At 36.6% G+C, this 20,026-nt stretch overlaps 1 protein-coding gene across 2 annotated transcripts in view; it reads left to right on the top strand.

Moving 5' to 3' along the window:
- CCDC171 (coiled-coil domain containing 171) overlaps positions 1-17,602 on the top strand; it is a 151,282-nt gene extending 133,680 nt beyond the window's left edge. For both annotated transcript variants that reach the window (XM_039729943.1, XM_039729941.1), the window contains one exon: positions 17,304-17,602. In XM_039729943.1, coding sequence (XP_039585877.1) covers positions 17,304-17,345 — 42 coding nt within the window. In that variant the 3' untranslated portion in view covers positions 17,346-17,602. The remainder of the gene's footprint in view (positions 1-17,303) is intronic.
- Positions 17,603-20,026: the final 2,424 nt, after the last annotated feature.

The raw sequence follows: 20,026 nt of genomic DNA, 5'->3' as shown, positions 1-20,026 counted from the left end.
TTCCCCCCACCCTTTTTCTATTGTTCTGTATTCCTATATCTCTTTTCCACCCCTCCTTCCTTCCTACCAACAGCGCAGGGAGACAGGGCATGGGGGTTTGCTCAGTTTGTCATGCAGGATCTTCCACTGCTGAGGGAGAGGAGTCCTTCCCCTGCTACACCATGGGGTCCCTCCCACAGGAGAAAGTTCTCCATGAACTTCTCCTACGTGGCTCCAGTCTCGCAAGCAGCAGCACTCCCAAAGCTGCTGCAATGTGAATCCCTCCCACAGGCACACAGTCCTCCCAAAACTGCTGTGGTGTGCACCCTCCATGGGTGCAGTCCTCCAAGGACAGGCTGCTCCACCCTGGAAGCAGGGCCCTCTCTCTCCACCGGTGTCCCACTGGATCACAGCCTCCTCCAGACATCCACCCTCTCCAGCGTGGGCACCTCCCCCACGGGCTGTGGGTGAATCTCTGCATCCCCATGGATCCCCATGGGCTGTGAGTCTCCTTATGCACTGACCTTGGTGTCGCCATGTTGTTTCCCTCACATGTCCTCATCCTCTTCTCTTGCTGGTTAAAAAAACTGCATCCACTTTGTTTTGATTTTCTTCTTAAATATGTTATCACAGAGGTGTTACTTGCCTCTCTCATTGGCCCAGGTTTGGCCAGCAGCATGTCCATCTTCAGAGCCATCAGGGATTGCCTCTTCTGGACACAGTGGAAGCTTCAGCAGCTTCTCACAGGAGGCATCTTTGTGGCCCCCCCGCTACCAAAAATCAGGCTGTGGAAAACCAACAGTTTCCTTGGCTTTTTCACTACCTCACATAATCTTATGCTCATTTGAATTTGTTTTGTGAGATTTGGAGATACTGGGTTTTAAATTGCCTTACAGAAAATAATTAAACTTACTACTTTTGTTATTCTCTGAGTTGATGTGTTTTCCTGGATATAGTCTTGGGCAGAATTCAGTAAATATGGACCTCAATAATCATAACGTTGCTCAGTACTTACCAGTGTTTAGTTGCTGTGGAACATGTGAATAGTTCTGAAGTGATAGTGAGTAAAGAAAAATATGACAGACCCACAAGAAAAATTTCTTGACTATTGAGATGGTCATAAACATGAAAGTGTGGAAATATCAGAAAAGTGAAAATAGAAAACTATTCATAAGATTTACTAAGTCTCTGTAAGACTGAATCCACCAGTAATATCTTACTGAAATTCTGTTTTAATTGAAATATTTGCATTTCTTTCCTCACTTTAAGTAATTGGGCATCACTTTATGAGAAACTACTCTCCTTTTCAAAGGTTTATTAAACCTTAAAAATATACAGCAAAGGACTGAATAAGGAAAAAGGACAGCATGCCAGGAGTTGGTGACGGTCTGCCACAAACTCATCCATAAAAATGGCTGCTTGGCCTTTTATACCCCTGGGGGTTGCATCAGGTAATGCTGACCCCTCCTGAAGTCTGTCAGTCTTCACCATCCATTGCTGAAGACTTTCTTGTAACTTGATTGGAAGTCAGGTGTTGTCATGCCATGCCCTCCTTTCCCCATTCCCATCTGCCCCATGCATAGGGCTCAGGTACACGCGCTCTCTCCACATGTTCTGCACAACCCAGGCTGTCCAGTGGTAGCAGTACAGAGGGGGTGAAAGGGCACTATCAGGAGAACAGAGGGCATCTAAACAACAAACCACAATAACATAACTATACATCAATAAAGCTTCTCTTAACATACACACAATATTCATCTCTTAATTGCGAGAGGCAATCATCCCATTACTCATCTATAACAGCTTGCCAGCCTTACTGCATAGCCAAGGAATGCACATATCCTAATGCAAACGATCACTTGGTCACCTAATATTGCTTACACGAGTAACAGTTGTAACCAAACAGTAAAAATTATATGAAGTAATACTAATGCTGCTACTACTACTAATAACAACAACAACCTATATTATAAATCATATTTTGCAACTTAGGGTAATGTTGTAAAAAGCAGTTACAGTAATTCAACAACATGTTTGCTATTTTGTAAAGAATGCTTCCTTTCCTATGCAAAAATTTTTTGATACTCAATATTCTAGGTATGTGAACTTTAAACTTGTCAGACTGTTATATTTGAAAATTATAGTAATTTGATTAAAATGTTGCCTATAAGGCAAAAAGTTCAGTTAATAGAATCCATATGTAATTAAAGTGCAGAACCAAGTGTAATCAGACCCCAATGACTGGTGCTTTCATATTGATAGTTTTACAGTGGCCTCTGGGGTTGAAAGTTTATGTTGCAGTTACCAGTGTAGCTGTGCTCCAGAAAAAAACAAGACAGTGTAGCCGTTGAAGCAGGTATGACAATGTCCCAGACTGATAATCATATAACAAAAGTAGTTGATAGTCTGATTTTTGGGGCTGTCTTCCGCTTGGCAGGTGGAAGAAGCACAAGCCTGCTGTAGTGTACTAGTCAGAGAGTTGCATTCTGCAGCAGCACTGCTGTGTAAACAGTCCTAAATGAGGGAAGTATGCCCAATGAGAGCAAGCAACAGTGTATTTTTTTAATAATATAGTTGCTTGATTTGTGTGAATTCATGTTTGAATCATCTGAAAGTTATAGACACAACACTATGTACCAAGCCACAAAAGAAGTTTAAAAAAATTTCCTGAACTTTAAAAAAAAATAAAATATTTTCTCTGGACAGTTTTAAGAGTTGACATCCTGTGTTAGAGTTCTCTAATCATCACCAGCACAATTTACAATCAGAACACACAGAGAGCCAGTTCAGACCAGCTCATCTGTTGACTTTGGCAGAAGCCCTTAATCTCACTGTGTGTAGCTGCCACTTGAGAGCTGGGGACTCGGCAGAGAGCCGAAGCAGGGTGGGATGCAGGGTTGGTCAAGGCATGAACACATAGGCCTGCTTCATTTCAACAGCCGTACACTGCTTTTTTTTATACTCTTTTCATTTTACAGCCTTTTTTTTAAAAAAACTGAAATTAAATGAGGACCTCTCATGAGCCACTGCGCTCCAGGCATAAGAAATTGTAATGTCTGGCTTCCAGAAACTGTCCCGTCAAAATGTGCTTCTGATTAGGTGGCTTAATTACAGCTGTGAAAACAATGTTGATTTAGGCCTCAAGATTCCAGTGCATGTCAGCCGTTATTAGCTAGCCTTGGACTGAAGCCACCATTTTAAAACTCTGTACCACTAAAGTCACACTCTGCCTGACAACTTTTTATTTAGGCAGAAATGTTGCCAGAAGCAACACATTTTATGCAAAATATTTTTCATTGCGCAAATTTCAAATGTGACACAGTTGATGGGCATAAAATAGGTAGTTATGGGTGGACCTCACCAAGTCCAAAACCTAACTTTTACAAAAAAACCCCTACCCAAACACATCCCCCTCCCCCATTTCAAATAGTTTTTTTCTAAAGTTTGACTGACATAATGCTTAATTTTAATTCCTTTAATTCAGTTTTATTCCAAATCCAGCATGTTGGTTTAACCACCCAATTTTATTGCATCTAAATTTTCCTGACAGTTTCATTTGCTGTTGGGAAATAAAATTGCCATTTTTGCAACATGGGAAATAATGGCTAGTTTCAAAACCAATATGTTTGAAACTTCTTTTGCCTGAAGCAGGTTAAGGCACACACTCAATTTACTTTAGGGGAAAAAAGCTCATTAAATAGTTTTTAATATTTTAATATAATTTAAATAACTGCTTTCACAGTGGGAAGGCTTATTAGGCCCATGTATTTACACCTGCAGAGAGGTAAATGTTTGGGTAATTAGGTGGTTTCCAATAATTCAGTTTTTCAGTTGAGGGTTAATACTGTAAATACTGTAGATGGACAGAAAGAGTGCTGCATTTAAACATTAAATTTCCACTTTTAGTATTTTACTTTTAAGTGCTTAAGAAAGAGGCTTAAGTGGAGTTGGTTTGGGTTTTATGAATTTTTTTTTTGTGTTAGTTTGTTTTACTCTGGTTTTTTTTCTTTGTTTGGTCTGTTCTTCAGCTCTCCTTAATGACATGAATTGGCTAAGGAATGTGAGAGAATGTGTGTGGGTGTTAACTCTCAGCAGAGGTCGGTACTTTGGCAAAGTAAGATCTACATTCTCACTTCACTGTTGCTATGAAATTCCAAATGTCCATGCTGTGTGGTTTAATGGAAACCATGAAGTTCCTAAAAGACCACAGGTTTGTTCCGCTGTTAAGCACAAAACAAATCTTTCAACTCATTGGCTAAGTCACAAAAAAGGAGGGTCATGTTTTCAGGAAGGTAATCTCCTTTCCTTTTTTTTCCTTCATGGTTTGCATTTCTGTGGCATTAGAAATGTGTTCCTAGTGAGGCACTGGAACTATCAGCTCACAAACAAGAATCCTCAGTTCCCAGGACTGAAAACAAGATGCTTGGAAGCTAAAACTGTATTCATCTCTTACCCTAAATACAGGCCAGTGCAACAATAGTACCTTCAGGAGCAACTAATTGGAAATGGATTTCGAGAAACAAATTATTTGGGTAAAGAAGCAAGTCTAAAGTGTAGGTTTAAGTTTGTCCTGTAAAGAATCATCATGCATACATCCTCCACCTACAGCAGATTAGTGGAGAGCAAGGCAGTGTATGCTTACACTTTATTTTGTTCAGTTTTCAAAGGAGGAATACTGGAATGAGCTAGTCTATTTTCTTTGCAAATACTAGGTGGGGTTTCCTGAAAAAGAATGTTTCAGAAATACCCCAGTTGCTGTGGAGGGCAACTGTAAGTCAGGAGACAACCATGTGATGGCTTTTTCCTCATTGGATACCTTTGCACTAGTCTTTTGAAATGTGTTTAATTGGTAATATGCAATGAGTTTTATTAATCATATACATTTGCTTCCTGTTGGCAGGCACTGCTGTTTCTTTTGCCTTCTTCCCACACCTATCAAAGGAGCATTTCCAGTACATCAAATTAAAAGAAACATTCATATATTATTACATATATTGTTAATGCTGCAGTAGAAATGAAAGTATTGGGAGTGCTAGACAGGCTGTTATTCCGAGAACTGGATATTATAGACCAGGACATTTAACCCTGGGAAAAAGTTTTTACAAAAGAATAGAGCCAAGGACACCATTTTACTGTCTTTATAGAAGAAAAGGAATATTCTCTACAAAGGCAGACAAATTCACTTCTTTCCAGACTCAAGGACTTTTACTGAGGCCAGAAGGTGCTTCCTCCTCCCTTTTGAAGAAGTTATTTCAAGAAAGAGAGCTGGGAAGCTTCTATTATTCCCTGCTAAACTGTGGGTTAAACATAAAGAGAATGTCTGTTTGTTCTGAGACTCTGAATTTACTGAGAAATTTTTGGAAGGGATTAAAGCATAGCTGTGCCTGAATGAGTCTAGCATAGATGCTTAAATGGTGAGTGAATCCATGCAATCCACTCTGTCATCTTTCTGATATTTTCTTGACATTTTAAATTTAAATCCTACAAGTTACACTGTTGTGAATAATTATTTTCTTGTTTTCACACCTGTTTGGTTTTATGTTTCAAGCTAAGTATTTGAAGCACTGTTTATAAGGAGAAAATTCAGTGCTGATCTTCAGATATTAAATTGATAAAGAGTGCAAGAAGTGTAGATGCACCCTGTGGATTGCAGTCCACTTGATCAGGATAATAGATAATAGAAAGACAATTTTTGTTGTCTTTTTTCTGTTCTTGTTTACTTTATACTGCTAGCTCACTGCCTAGATCACGGAAAAGAAAAAGATTAGAGTATGACCTAGGGCAGTGTTGCCAGGAGCCTGTCTCTTTCTCAGCTAGCCTCAGAAATGCGTGTGTGTGCGGCATGTGCTTGTAATGTAGCATGGCTAATATTGCATGCACCCACTAAGAAAAATAATAATTAAATTTAGAAAACATATATATATGGACATGCACATGCAGAGACACACACACACACACACACACACTCTGTAAGTTTTGTGAAGGAAAATCTCATGTTAAGAGGTTTGTGTTTCCCTCTGGATGGCAGAGAGGCAGTCATAGTCCCACCACCAGATCATTTGGTGCCAGCTAGCAGTCAACCTTCCCTCCACAGGAGACAACTGTCTCTGGTGCTCTGTGTCCTCTTAGTTTCTGCTTCTGCTGCAGTCTGTACTGGAGGTAAGGTCATGGGAGCACAAGGAGCACAAGTAGTGTGTCTGCTGTCCCCCAGCAGATTTTACTGTCAGAACTAACCTCATTACTCCACACAGGGGAGGGTGGATCCTCTTTAGGCCAAAGGGAGATAGTGAGCGGGGTAGCTGCAAACCACAGCAACTTTATTTTGCACCTTTCTAGAATTTATGAAATTGTTTTCCTGTTGGCTTGTTAATGCTCTTTTCCCCTGCCTTCTCCTGTAATTATGCGTGTTTCCATCCTTTTCAACTGTGAAAAAAACCTTTGCATTCCTTTCTGTGACATGTTTGCAGCAGAGTAATGTATTTCTTGAAAAAATAAATATGTTTCCCTACTTCAATTTGCTTGCATTTTGTACTTTAAGCATAAAAGTTAATGTGACAAATGAAGTAAATCCAAACCTTTCAAATATATTAGAGAGTACGACTTGCAGTGATAGAGAGGAAATTCAGTTAGTGCTCAAAGCATAATTTTGTTCTTAACACATAATTTTATTCCTGTAATGTTGGCATGATTTAAGGCAATACAGGCACTAAGTTACATCTTCATCTTTCTTTCTGTTGAGTCTTACATATTTCAGACACACTATTTAATATTTACCCATCAGGGGTTTGTCTATTATTTATTTATTTATTTGTTGTTGTTTCTAAGTTACATAGGAAAATTTTAATTGAATTCTGTGAAACCCACATTGTGTAGACAAGGCACGGTTTTTATAGTTGATCATAGTGAGGACCTGTTTTCACCAGAGATGGAACTCTGTAAAGCAGACCTGTTTGACCTGTTGAATAAACTAATCATTGAACAAATTTTTGAAATTGGAAATGGGCACTCCATAGGGTAAAGAGCTTTACTGTCAGCTAAAAGGATGTTGTTATTATGATAGTGATCTTGATTATTCAAATAACATTTGTTTTCTTCAGTTTATTTAACACTTCAGTTAAAGAAAGGGATTTAGAAAGAAATGTGCTTCTTAACCTGTAATTTCACTTTCATATTTTACAAGAATTTGGGAGTTGTTTTGACTTGTTTTAGAAATGCAGCCATTTGAAAAATAGGAGCCTCTTTTGCTCAATCAATCAATTCATCCCTTTTTTTTTTCCTTGTGGTGGAAAGTGAGGGTATCTTTACAATGAACAGTGAATAATAACATTTACTAAAAACATGGTCGCAAATAGTGTGGTTAATCACCAGCAGAGTTTCCCTGATAAGTGTGATGATATTAGGAAAACAGTGACATTATGAAGATACAATGATTCCATTTCATCCTTTTCAGATGGTGTAACTCCTTGAATTCCTAGAAGAATTCCTATTTTCAGAGAAGCCTATAGAAATCTTAAAGTCACATTGATTTAAGACACCACACCTTTGGATCTGGGTCTCAACTAAAGTTTGCCCATAAACTCATGGTTAACTCAGTAGATGTTGCCACAAAGCTGACATTGCAATACTTGCCTCTCTTAAATTTGTATATTTAGTAGTACTTTGAAAGACTTTTATCCTATCCAGGTGATGAAGATGATTTAATACATACTGTTTCTGAAGACCAGAACCACAATAATGAAATCATTCACTAATTTTTCAGCTTTTGTTAGTACTGAGAGTCCCCATTGATCACAGAAGGATCATCTTGTGTGGTGTTTATATGCTTATGGTCAGGGGCCTGTTAGTCTTTCAAAGCCTGTGTGACATAAAGTTTCCTTTCACAATGTCTGTTAAATCCTTTGCATTCTTTTGGGAGTCTGATCATTAAACATTGTAACTTAACCAGGGCTTTGCGAAGTTTTCTGACACATCAGTCATACAATTTAGTTGTAATTTGTATACGTGAAAACATCCTGTTGCTTTATGTATTTTGAGTTTAATTACTTAGTGAAGTTTTCTGTGCTTCAAATATTACATGTTTTTTGAAGACTGTAATCTCAGTGGGGGCTCTGAGTAAAGGAATTGAAGGTATAATTCTGGAATGTACAAGGCACACCAAATTACTGAAACATCCCTGTTTTGGGGGTTTTGTTGGGTGGTTTTAGAAAACCTAATTTTTTTAATTTGCATTACACCTTTCTAGTTTTACAAACAAAAAGGCTGAAAAACACTTTCTCAAATCTTTCTCTATGTTCTTCTTTAGTCTTCTGATAGAAGTTTTACATATCTGATGAAAGTTTCGAGTGTTGTATGTGTTAGTGATTTCTGAGTTTTGGGCTGTTTTTATTTGTTTGTTTGTAGCATGTGGTGGTGGTGTCTGTTTTTGTTTGTTTGGGGTTTTTTTGTTGCTTTTGACTTTGCTTTCAGAACACATTTGGCTTAAATATATAGGAAAGGATGAAATTCCATTAGCATTTTTTAATGTTTATTAATCTAAAATATGATTGGTATGCAGGAAATATTAGTTCTGTTTACCTAGTGGACTCACTTGAACTGCACATTGAGCCTCACAGAAGGAGATGATCTAGTACCTGAGCTAAGAACAATTCTTGGAGGGTTTGTTCAGGAATCTAGTAAGTATAAAAAGTACTGTTCAAGTAATTATTAGATTTTTTTAAATTTAATTTCAGTCGGAAATATAATTGTATATATAGATTTGGCCAAAACCAACAGAGTCAGTAAACCTGACTCACCCACACTCAAGTTGTTTATAACTGATAAGCTTGATTCCTTCCCCAGTTAATGTAATTTGGATCTTGAATTTACAGAAGACCTACGTATTAGCCATCAACTGAAACAGAGCCTACAATATTTTTCCTAGACTATTCAGATATCATAAGCAATATTGCTGGAAAGCCTACTGTTTTTCCTGATCATTACTGTTATAAAACTGCCCTTTAGAACTCTGTTAAAGATACACTGCTTCAGGTATTGCATGTAATCTGTGGGAGAAGGAATGATTCCCTCCTGAAGTTGCCTCAGCTAAATTTTACTGGGCATCAATGAACATTAAAGTACTTGCCTCGAATAAGCAAACAAAACTTAGAAAACTATACAAAACCTACAGGGAGTATGTACCTCTTCCTGGTGAAGCTGTCTGTAATCTAATTTATGGTGGAGTGGGATGGAGCCCTTATTAAGATTATGGCTAGGAGGTAGCAGTAGTGGGCTATCCAAGAAATCTACATGCATTGGACAGTGCTAAAAGGATGAAACCCTTTGTTCTCCTAATACTTTGATGATTTTAATAATAAACCTCCATTCTGAGAAAATTAAATGGGCAGTTACACTAGTTCACTTCGAAATGTGGTATAAGTCAGTCGTTCTTTGCACCATCAGTAAAGGATATTTTTGAAGAGACTACTCAGTTTAATACAGTTATTTAGATTAACTGAGATTCAGATTAGCATGTAGACTAATGCATCTGTGCAGGTGTTCTGACTCAAAATGCAAGTGTTTGTATTTTATATATGATATTCCAATCAGTCTGCTTTTCAAACAGGTGCAGATAGGTTGCATAAACTGTGTCTGTATCCAGTTTATGATCCTAGTTCCATTGTCTCCAAAGAGTGAACTTTGATCTTCTCCTTGGTAGTGGGTGGTAAAGGCTGTAAAATTTTGACATCAGCATTTCTCTTGTCATTTCAGGATTACAAACAATACCAGATTATAATCTCAATATCTAGTGAACCAAAATAATGTGTGTTAACATACAAGATCTATAGTAATATTATTCACTATGAGGCCATGCGGGTCCCTGACACTTCATTTTAATTCTGAGTAATGTCATTTTCCTACATGGAATCTGATTGAGGTGTTCACTGTATTTTCTTCATTGCTGCAAAACTATCCACTTCTGCATTAGCAGCCCCTGCCAGAGGTATGTGAGTTCCAGTTCACTATGATTTGCTGCTTTTCACCACCTTTTATAAAGACAGGTTGGTTCTATGTTTTTTCCATAAATTCCTGTCATGAGAGGAGTCTGCTTTACATCTTTCTTAATCAATGTAGTTCCTTTCTTGTTTTCCTTACTTCATGTTTAGGACTTATCTTGAGCTTCTAGTTTCTACAGTCTTGATGTCTGCTTCTCTTTGTGAAAATAAAATTTCTTGAGTGGAAAAAATTCCCTTTCAAAGATTTTTAAAGAGAACTGCAAGGTTCTGTATATCCTGTAGATATGATTGGAAAGGAAATAGAATACATAACCTAAGTGAGCTTGCTGTAGTTTAGCAATCCAGAATTAAAGGGCTATGTGGATAGTCTTTTGAGCCCTGTCTTGCTGGAATTGTGGTAGTTCAAACCCATAAGGGCAGTAGAAGCTATTTGCTATAGTGACTTTCATAATTTCACTGGCCAGACACCAGTGCTTAATCCAGACTCTTTCACCCTCTTCAGCACAGAGCACTTGAGTGTCATCAGTACTTATTACATACATACTGACTTTTTAAGGGACATTTGTGACCTACTCCATATATTTATATAGAAATATACTTGAGAGAACTAGTGAGCAAATTGAAGTATTCTCAAGGCATCTGTCAACAAAGTAACAGTGAGTTGAGTGTTTGTTACTTTTCTACAAGCTATCAAGTGAATTCTAAAATGTTGATTTCCATATTTTTAATAGATAATTTGTTTTATTAGCTACATAGATCCATATTTCTAAAAATACTCCTAAAAATATTGTGTATTTGGCAGAAATGCATAGGAAAAATTAATCTTCTGCATAACTAAAGATTTTTTAATGCAAGAAAGCTGAGTCATAAAGATACTTTCATTGTTTGTAGACCTTCCTCCTCTATGTAGTTAAGTGCTGCTATTGTAAATAAATTACTTTTTCCCCTCTTTCCCCTTGAAAGAAATTGCTGTTATAGTATATTTTTGTTAAGTATAAAGTGATTGAAGTATTTTACTGAATCAGTGTAATTTCCTTTTTTGCCAAAAGTGCTGTGATTATTAGCTCTAGGATAGTTTTTGGTAAGAGATAAATGAATGCACTGCTGGCAGAGGGCCACTATCCTTGTTCCATTTAGTAGTAGAATGCCTAAATTGTAGTTGTGCCGGTTCGTCGCAAACAGACAAAAAGGAAGGTAGCATTTTGCTGTGCGTGAGCAGTTAGAGGGCAAGCAGACACCGTGCACCTTGACCACCTATTATGAAGCTTTTTGCTGCAATGTCAAGTGAAAGCGAGTTAATTGGGTGAAGCTGTAGAGCATGTTAGGGGCATGGTAAAGGGTTGCTGTCTGACAGCTGAATGTCAGCAGAAGCTAGTGAAGTGTGGCTGAGAGACAGAGACCTGTCACAAAGTTCATGTGGACTGTAGCACAGTTAGGGAGATGAAACGTGGTTCTGTCTCACTTTCTCCCTCATTGCATTCAAGCACCTTAAGATTTCACACTGTATGTGTCAACCCTTGTTCTCTAAGCTGTTTTCTCCTAACACTTCTGCATTCAAATGATTGGACAGAAGATGCTAATGTTTGGCAAAATGAATGTAAATATACTTCTTTCATTTTTCTGCTAGAGCAGCAGTATACATGCAACTCAGATGAAACTTTGAAGGCTTACGTCAGACAGTGACACTGGATAGGAGCTGGGATGATGGCTGAATACATATCTCATGAGAATATGAAGTTTGACACTTTAACTAGTGGAATAGGGACTGTTTTCCCAGAAGAAAAGGCTAAGCAGGGGGGGACTACTTTGTGAGCTGTGGTGCCTTACCATGCTATTATGAGTCTTTTCGTCTCTGATTGTAGTCCCCTCCTCCCCTTCTTGCTAGAAAGAAAGACGATGTAAGGCAATGAAAAGCTGGGAGAAAAGTCACGTAGTAGGAAAGCCTTCTTTGGAAGCAAAAGAGGCACCCAGATTCAAAATAAATAAATAAGCAGAAGTTGCTTCCACTCATGAGAAAGTGGAAAGACAATGGCAGGTATCACGGGCAAAATGTACTAAGAACTTAAGTTCTAAAGTAGTAAAAGCTCTAAAAGTACTAAGTACTCAAGAATTTGGAAACTTGAATTGAAATCAAACGAGACCAATCATTTCACCATTAAAAAAAGAGCACCACTTTGTTTGTCTAATATTTTGGTATTAACAGTGTCGTGCAGAGAATTTGACCTAAAACTGGGAAACGTCCCTATTCCCAATGAAGCATCTGGAACAAAGGCTTACAGTATAGCCTGTGTGTGGAATTTGGCCAAAACTTTTAGAAAGCATCAAAATTAGCAATACTGAACCAAGTTATTTGTCTTTAAGCCAACAAAACTTTGAAGATAAAGTGTTCAGCTGGCATGATAATACATCCAATCCTGTGTGTTCTTCAGTCATACCAGGTTCAAATGTGTTTGAATGAAGGAGGATTTTCTTTAAAAAAAAACAATACAATATACAATGAAATCTTTTAATTGCTTTCAATTGAGCCTCCAGAGTGTGATTTCACTGAATGAATTAAATGCAAGAACATTAGGAAAGTAACAAAAAATTGTAATTTCCCTATATTACAGACTCGTACTTGTTTTAAAACTCCTGAAAGTGGAAGAGGGAATTCTTGATAATGAAAAAAGCCATTAGTATTGTTGGCTAGCAGCATCCAAAGTGTGTTGTGTGTCTACCTTTCTGTCTTAGTATGGAATGAGCTGGCAGCCCACTGAATTATTCTCTGATAGCAAATTGTCTGCACAATCCAGGCAGGAGTGCTGACAATTAAAATTTATACCGAATGTTACCATTTTTTTACATTGTGTCAGATCACCAATTTAGTCCTACTGCCTCAGCATACAGAATTGCAAGTTCACTGACATGGGAAGAAAACTTTCCTGTTTCGGTCATATAATTCCTGCTTTGCAAAAGTTTGTAACTAACACTGTATTACACTGACATCCAGCCACAAGTAATACTTTCCATTTTAAATACCTATTTGTAGCACTTGATTATTTCAAATAAGTAAGAAAGGAAAAAATGGCTCTTGGAGCTACTTTTAACAGATAGGGGAAAAAAAAAGGCACAGCATACTAGAAGTCCCCTTGGCATTATCTGGCAAAAGACAACTCAGTTTTGGAAATAGCAGTCTGAGTAGGAGGTTGTGAATGATCTGAAAATGTACATCTTTCTCCATAAGGAAATAGGGTTTCTACATAAGTACTGCACAATGGTTATTGAAGACAGTGGTTCTTTTTTTAACACTTACTGGAATTTATATTACACCAGTGAAATTATGCAGGTGGAAAGATAGCATAGGTGGGAGAAGCTGAAAAGAATATTATTGGCCATTTGATTTGCTGTCTGCTGGTATTACTGTGTATTTGTATGTTGTGGAGTTGGGCTGGGAGGAGTGAGTATCAGAAATCAATTGTGGAGAAATATATTGACCATTTCTCACTTCCCCCCCACCATTCTCTGCATCTCTGTTTAACTTAAAATTCTTCCTACTCTTGAGAAACAGTGCTACTGCCTTTGCAGAGATTTTAGGGGTTGCTAGAATTCTGAAGAAACGAAAGTGGCTCCTTCCTCTGCATTTCTGTTTACTGACAGGCATCCTCACATACCTAAGTGTCCTGTATTCTGGTGAATTACAGATCACATTTTGGCATGGTAATTCAACAATTTTATTTCATTTATGTTGGGATATAACACTGAACTTGTTATTACACCTACACCATCACACAGGTAGAAAACTGTCATAACTTGTATTCAGTAATAATCTTCATGCCCTTTTGTCTTTTATTTGGTCTCTTCTGATTCTCAGCAGTTTCAAGGTGTTTTTACCTCATTTGAAGCCAGTTGTTATTGCGTGCATAACCCAGAAGCCTTAATGCACAAAATGCACAAAAATCTTACCACTATTTATTATTCTGATTTTCTAACAAGATATATTTTTTAATAAGGTAGCATGTTACATATCAGAAAAAAAGCAGTGGAGAAGTTTGGGTTACTGTGTTTTGAAACTGAGTATTTGAAAGCAGTTTGAAGTGACAAAAATTAATGGTGGGAAACCTGAGAAGTGGAAGGAGTTTTTGTAATAACATACAAAAGGAATGTAGCTGAGGGAAATTGAAAAGCTGTGAAAATTGTCCAGTAAAATTGCCTTTGTATAGATTTTGAAGGCTAAAACTGTTCTGACTAATTTTGCAGCTTCAGCTGTAGATTTTTCTCCTACAATTGAAGAGAAACAGTATACTTGTAACAGTTTATTTCCTTATGTAATTATCTGCACCACTGTCATAATACATGCATAGTCTTCTAATTTCAAGTGTCCAACTGTGCATGTTATTCCACAAATATGGATATCCAAAAGCAAAATGGGCATCTTTGATCACAACATGATGCTTTTGGGTAGGCTGACATTGCAATAAAATCATAATATAAGGATATAATAAATGATGGTATCAAAATATTCCATGACAATATCATCATAATAAAGCAACCCACTATAAATGAGTTTTAATTGTGGTAAAACAGCTCATATGTCATGAGACAGCCTTTAAACTAAATCTTAAATTTGACTGTAGGTTAGTCACAGAGCAACAATAGAGAAGAACTGTTTTGGAAATCTTTCCACGTCTAATAAAAAATTGTTTGGGTTAACTAAAGTTTCGAAAGCAATTATTCCATAATATAGAGTAACTTTTCAGATTTTGTCTTTAAGAAAATGTTATTTGTAAAGTTAGGTGATCAAACTTTGAAAAATGTGCACAGGACATGACCAATTACTATATTACATATATATTTTGAAAGCATGTTTTTACTCGACATATATGTCCTAGATATCTATTTGCCTGGTGAAGTGCAACAGTTCAGATGGAATCATGTATGGCTTACAGGGTAAATAAAAGTGCCAAACAGACACTTATTTCAGATAAATAATTTCTCTTTTAAAAATTACCTAAATATTTATTCATATGATGGATTATCACCACAGCTCTGGCATAGTTATTTGAGTTTGTAAATTTAAAACAGTTTTTAGAAAGGTGTTTAAATACAATAATGATGAAAGTGGTCTTCTGGGGAAATTATAACTACGTGTAAAATTCCTCTGTAAAGGTACGTGTTCAGAAAATGAACATTATAACAGATCTGAGTATTTTTTCTTCTAACCTATAGAAGCCTATTTTTTTATTCATCATGAGGGTATATAAAGATATTGGATCAAAACAGTTCTTAGGACTAAGAGCCAAAAATTGTTTTTTACATCAATCATATTGCTATTAAATCTGATTTCCCTTCTGTTCAATGACTAGAATTCTGTTCTTTCTAAGAAATACAGCACAGGTTCTAGATAACAAAACCAGAGCTTCTTTTTTCCCCAGCAGTGAAACTTTTACTGTAACATAGTCTATTGACTTGCTGCCAATCATTAAGTTTCATAATGGTGGTTTTTTTTTTGTTTTTTTTTTTTTTTGCAACTCTCAAAGGAAATCTGATTTCTTATCTCTTTACTGGGATTTTGATGCCATATTTTAAAAAAACCCTCACTACAGCTTGGAAAAGAGTGATATGTGAGTGTAATCATAGCATGAGATTTTTCATTCATTGTGTTATGCTGATTAATTGAGGTGTTGAAAGCAGTACAAACAAATATGTTTAAATTTGTCCTCAATATTTGTTATCCAGAGTGAAACCCCTTTGTAGCTTGAAGCTTGTTGATTTAATTTTTTTTACACATGGAAATTTTTTTTAGAACATCACAAGTTGTTTGTGTATTTCAATACTGTTGTAATGGTTTTAATGAGTGATTCTTATTTTAGGGAGAATTTTGAGTGTGGTCAGTTGATTATAGTGTGCAAATAAGAGGCTGTTAATTGGTGTATTAGCCTTCACTGAGATCTCTTGTGCTTTTTAGTGATTCTCATTTGGTAGAGAGTTGAGCCCAGAAGGACTGAAAAACTAGAGTGTTACAGATCTTACTTGCTGGTCCTGCTGGTTATCTCATCCTCGTCAGACCTAAAATTTAGAAAAACTCAGGGTGCTACCTCATTTTAACTATGTACTTGAAACAGTCATCTAAATTTGCTACTGTATGAGTTCTTAATGAAGGTCCAACATAGCCTAGTAGTTTACAATCGCTGCAGTATAGCTTGTGGTGAATCAGGAAATCAAAAGCATTCATATCAAAGGGACCTGTTGAAGTAGGTGTTAAGGGCAACAATTGATTTTTCTTCAGCAATGGTAACAGAGGAAAGAGGAATCTTTCACAAATGTGTCTTTATATGTATGACTGAGATTGGATTTATTGAAATATGAACACACACACCCTTCAGCCTCTCTCCAGATATAGACAAGTTTGTGTGTCTGTAGATACGGGTTTATACGTCAGTGTGTGTGTATTTATATATGCATTTATACTCTTCCTTAAGTGCTGAAGATAGAGTGTTCTAAACCTCAAAGATACTGAAATGGCCATTCAGTGTGTTATTTTTTTATTCCATAATTATGCTTTGCATGTGATGCTTTCACATATTATAAGACCTGATGAAATTTTTGTTATTTTCACACAATGTAGTGCATTGGTAAAGGGCAGAAGAGCTATATGGCGTTGAATTTTCTTTTCTTTGTTTAGGGGAATACAGAATGTCTTTCTTTACCCTTTTTTTAAGAATTGTTAGTATTGATATACTGATATTATCCATAATCTGTCAAAGTACAATGCCTAATGTTTTGGCGCTGGAAGTTCTTTAGTGTTGAATTATCTGTTTGACTCAATGTTGAGACTTATTGAAATATGAATCATATTCTCATCAATGTACATTCAGTGTGTATTTTCTGGCCATTTTCTTACAGGCTAACATTTGAAGAGTATTAAGTGTTTGATTTCAATTGATGATAAAATATATTTAAAAAAAACCCAAATACATTCTATAGTTAGCATGGCATGTGTTTCCTAGTAACTAGAAAAAAGTTTGTTTATTTGATTCAAAGTTTGTTTATTTGATTAAAAAGAAGTCTGGTAATTGTAATGAAGAGGGGGTAAAAGTTCTCTATGAGTATTTGTAGCACTTCAAATACAGTAGGTTATTTTTTTCTAACACTTACTTGGGCAGAATACCTGAGAAAATATCCTTTGTTTCTTTCTATTAAATATGACTATTGGTTCTCAGGTACCAAAGTAAGTGTTTAAAACAAGAAGAAAACACTTGCAAATACTTCATATACATACCTTTGTGAAAGGAATTTAATAGTAAATGTAAATTCTCTTTTTGCTTTTTTTTTATTCTTTGTTTATCATTCCAGGAAACAAGAGGTAGTTCAAACGTCAGCGTGGCTCCAAGCTAGAAATTCAGCCTGACCAGAGTTCTATCCTAGACTTTTCGGCATTGCAAGCTGAACCTGACACATCCTACAGTGTTATGCAAAACAGAGACAGTTCTCTGTCTTCAATCTGTTTCTTCAGCCTAGATGTCACATCCAATCCCAGAAGAACAATGGAAAATGGATTTTCAGATTCTTAGTATCAATAATCTGCTAGAAGGGAAAAATTATATTAATGTAAAATGATGCAATTAAAGTGTAATTTTTTTGCTATCTTTGAATTGTAGCTCAGCATTTGTATTTTTTGACATTAATTTTACGGTTTTATGAAAATGTGCATTTGTATGTTCACATTTCTGCACCTGTCAGTTTTGCATACTGAAGCAGTTATTTCTTTAAACTTTTATTTATTGCAGTTGTTCATTTTTTATGTAGTATATTTTTAAATGTTAAAGAATGACACATTTTGGGTAATTTTCCTCAGTCTTAAAAAAAATCAATAAGCCATTTTAGTCTCTATCTATCAAAGTTGTTTCATACTTGTCTATTTTAAAGCAGGACTGCAATACTTTAATAGGATTGAGAGAGCTATTTGAAATGTATGCCAATGATTCCTGTCATTTCATGGCAGCCCTGCCATGGTTCACTGAGCCCCCTCTTTTCTCTTGTCAGCTCAACTGAAGACAAGCATTTAGTTGCAAACTTTAAGCAGGTTGTGCAAAACAGAAATGATGTGACTGCTTCTCTTCCTGCACAATAATGTCACTGCTGGTCAATGTGAGAAGGTCAGGTTGCTCCTTGTAAAGCTACATGATACCACTTGCCTATTTGAACAAGTTAAGTTAACCATTGAATCTGGTCCCTGCAGGCACTGAAAACTCACCTTTTATCAAGTCTGCATTTCATAAGAAAGAAGAACAATTGTGGAACAGAGGATTTCTGATGATATGTTTATATACTTTATAAGGACAGTTCCCAAACCAGTGTTGCAAGTAATGTATTTAGTTTAAGCTGAAAGACTAAAAAGTAATGGCTGTTTTGACCTTCAAATAGACTCCTTTTTTGTTGTTGTTGGTAGGACCCAAGAGTGACGCCCATCTTTGATGCTGACAGAATTTAAAGCAAGGCCATTGCCCTGCATTTTCTGCCTTGTAGCACACAAAAGTAAAATTGTATGTCAGGCCGAGATGTCGGGGAGCTGACAAGATGCCCCAGTGACATTTCAGCTGGAAAGAGCAAGTGTCTTGCAACCAAGTGGTCAAATATCAAATAATAGGTCAAGCAGGAAGGAGCTGAGTTCTAACCACAAAGAGGTTTCTGGTAACTTACTTGACAAGCTTTTGGGTGCTTTGTGGCTTGACAAAGTGACGTTCTGTTGGGTATCGCTAGACAGACTGTTCTTTATCGCCTTCAGAAGATCAGACATTGACATTGATTAAACTCTTTAACCCTTAAAGGTTAAATCCTAGCATTTTCATCATTGTGAATGAAGAACAAAAGAATTTTTTTAATATACCATTTGTTTTCATATTAATCACAGAACTCCCTAGTGCTGTTAACTTTTGATGTGCTGTGTAGTTTTTGACAAAAAAATTGAATGCAAAATCTATATAATAGATTGTTTCTCAGTATGGGCCAGTGATACATTAGAAAAATAATATTATGCATTATGGAATTTGTAATTTCTTCTAATATGTCAAATGTATGGCTTGATTTTAAAGCTTCATGACTACTGCTGAAATTCCATTTTGGATGGAAATGAATATTTGTATAAATGATGTATCACTTAAAATGAACAAATCTTCCAACTACCCATGTTTTCAGGTACTCTAGAATCCTAGAATACCCTGAGTTGGAAGAGACCCACAATAATAATCAAGTCCAAATCCTAGCCCTGCACAGGACAATCCCATGAATAACACCATGTGCCTGAGAGCACTGTTCAAATGCTTCTTGAAGTCTCTTAGGCTGGTGCTGTGATTGCTTTGCAGGGGAGCCTGTTCCAGTACCCAGCCACCCTCTGGATGAAAATCCTTTCCTTGATATCCAACCTAAACCTCTCCTGACTCAACTTCAAGCCTTCAGTTCTCTTGGGCCCTGTCACTGGTTGCTACAGAGAAGACATCAGTGCCTGCCCCTCCTCTTTCCCTTTTGAGGAAGTTGTAACTGCAATAAGGTCTCCCATCAGTCTTCTCCAGGCTGAACAAACCAAGGCACTCCTAATAGGCCTTTTAATTTTCAATGGGAAACCTTTAATCTGAGGGAGCCTCAAATGTTCAGTTATTCTCTATTGTGGAGTCCATTGCTCACAGCCTTGTTGTGCATGTATGTGTGTATAACAATACAGAGCCATGATATGCCCAATAATAAATCCTGAAGAACTCTTTCATGTAAGGGTCAGCTGACAGAGGAAGAAGATTCATTTTACATATTAGTCTTGAATACTGAAGAAAGAAGTTTTCATTTTCCTCCAAGTGGGTTGGTTCCATTCTTTCATGACAGTGGCTGTTCTTAAAGGCACCACACGTACTGTATTCTGCTCTTCCAAATTTAATGTCAAAGATCTATTAATATGAAGAATAAATGATCTCACTGATAGTTTCCTCTCTACAGGATATAGATGCATTTAAGCACTTTTTAAAGTATATTTTCATGGTACTCTATGGTTTGAGAAAGAAAGTGCCTACTTTTTGCTATGTGGTCTC

The sequence above is a fragment of the Passer montanus genome, unplaced genomic scaffold (assembly GCF_014805655.1).
Source record: "Passer montanus isolate IOZ18808 unplaced genomic scaffold, ASM1480565v1 scaffold7, whole genome shotgun sequence".
Lineage (NCBI taxonomy): Eukaryota > Metazoa > Chordata > Aves > Passeriformes > Passeridae > Passer > Passer montanus.
This window is presented reverse-complemented; position numbering and strand designations above follow the sequence as displayed.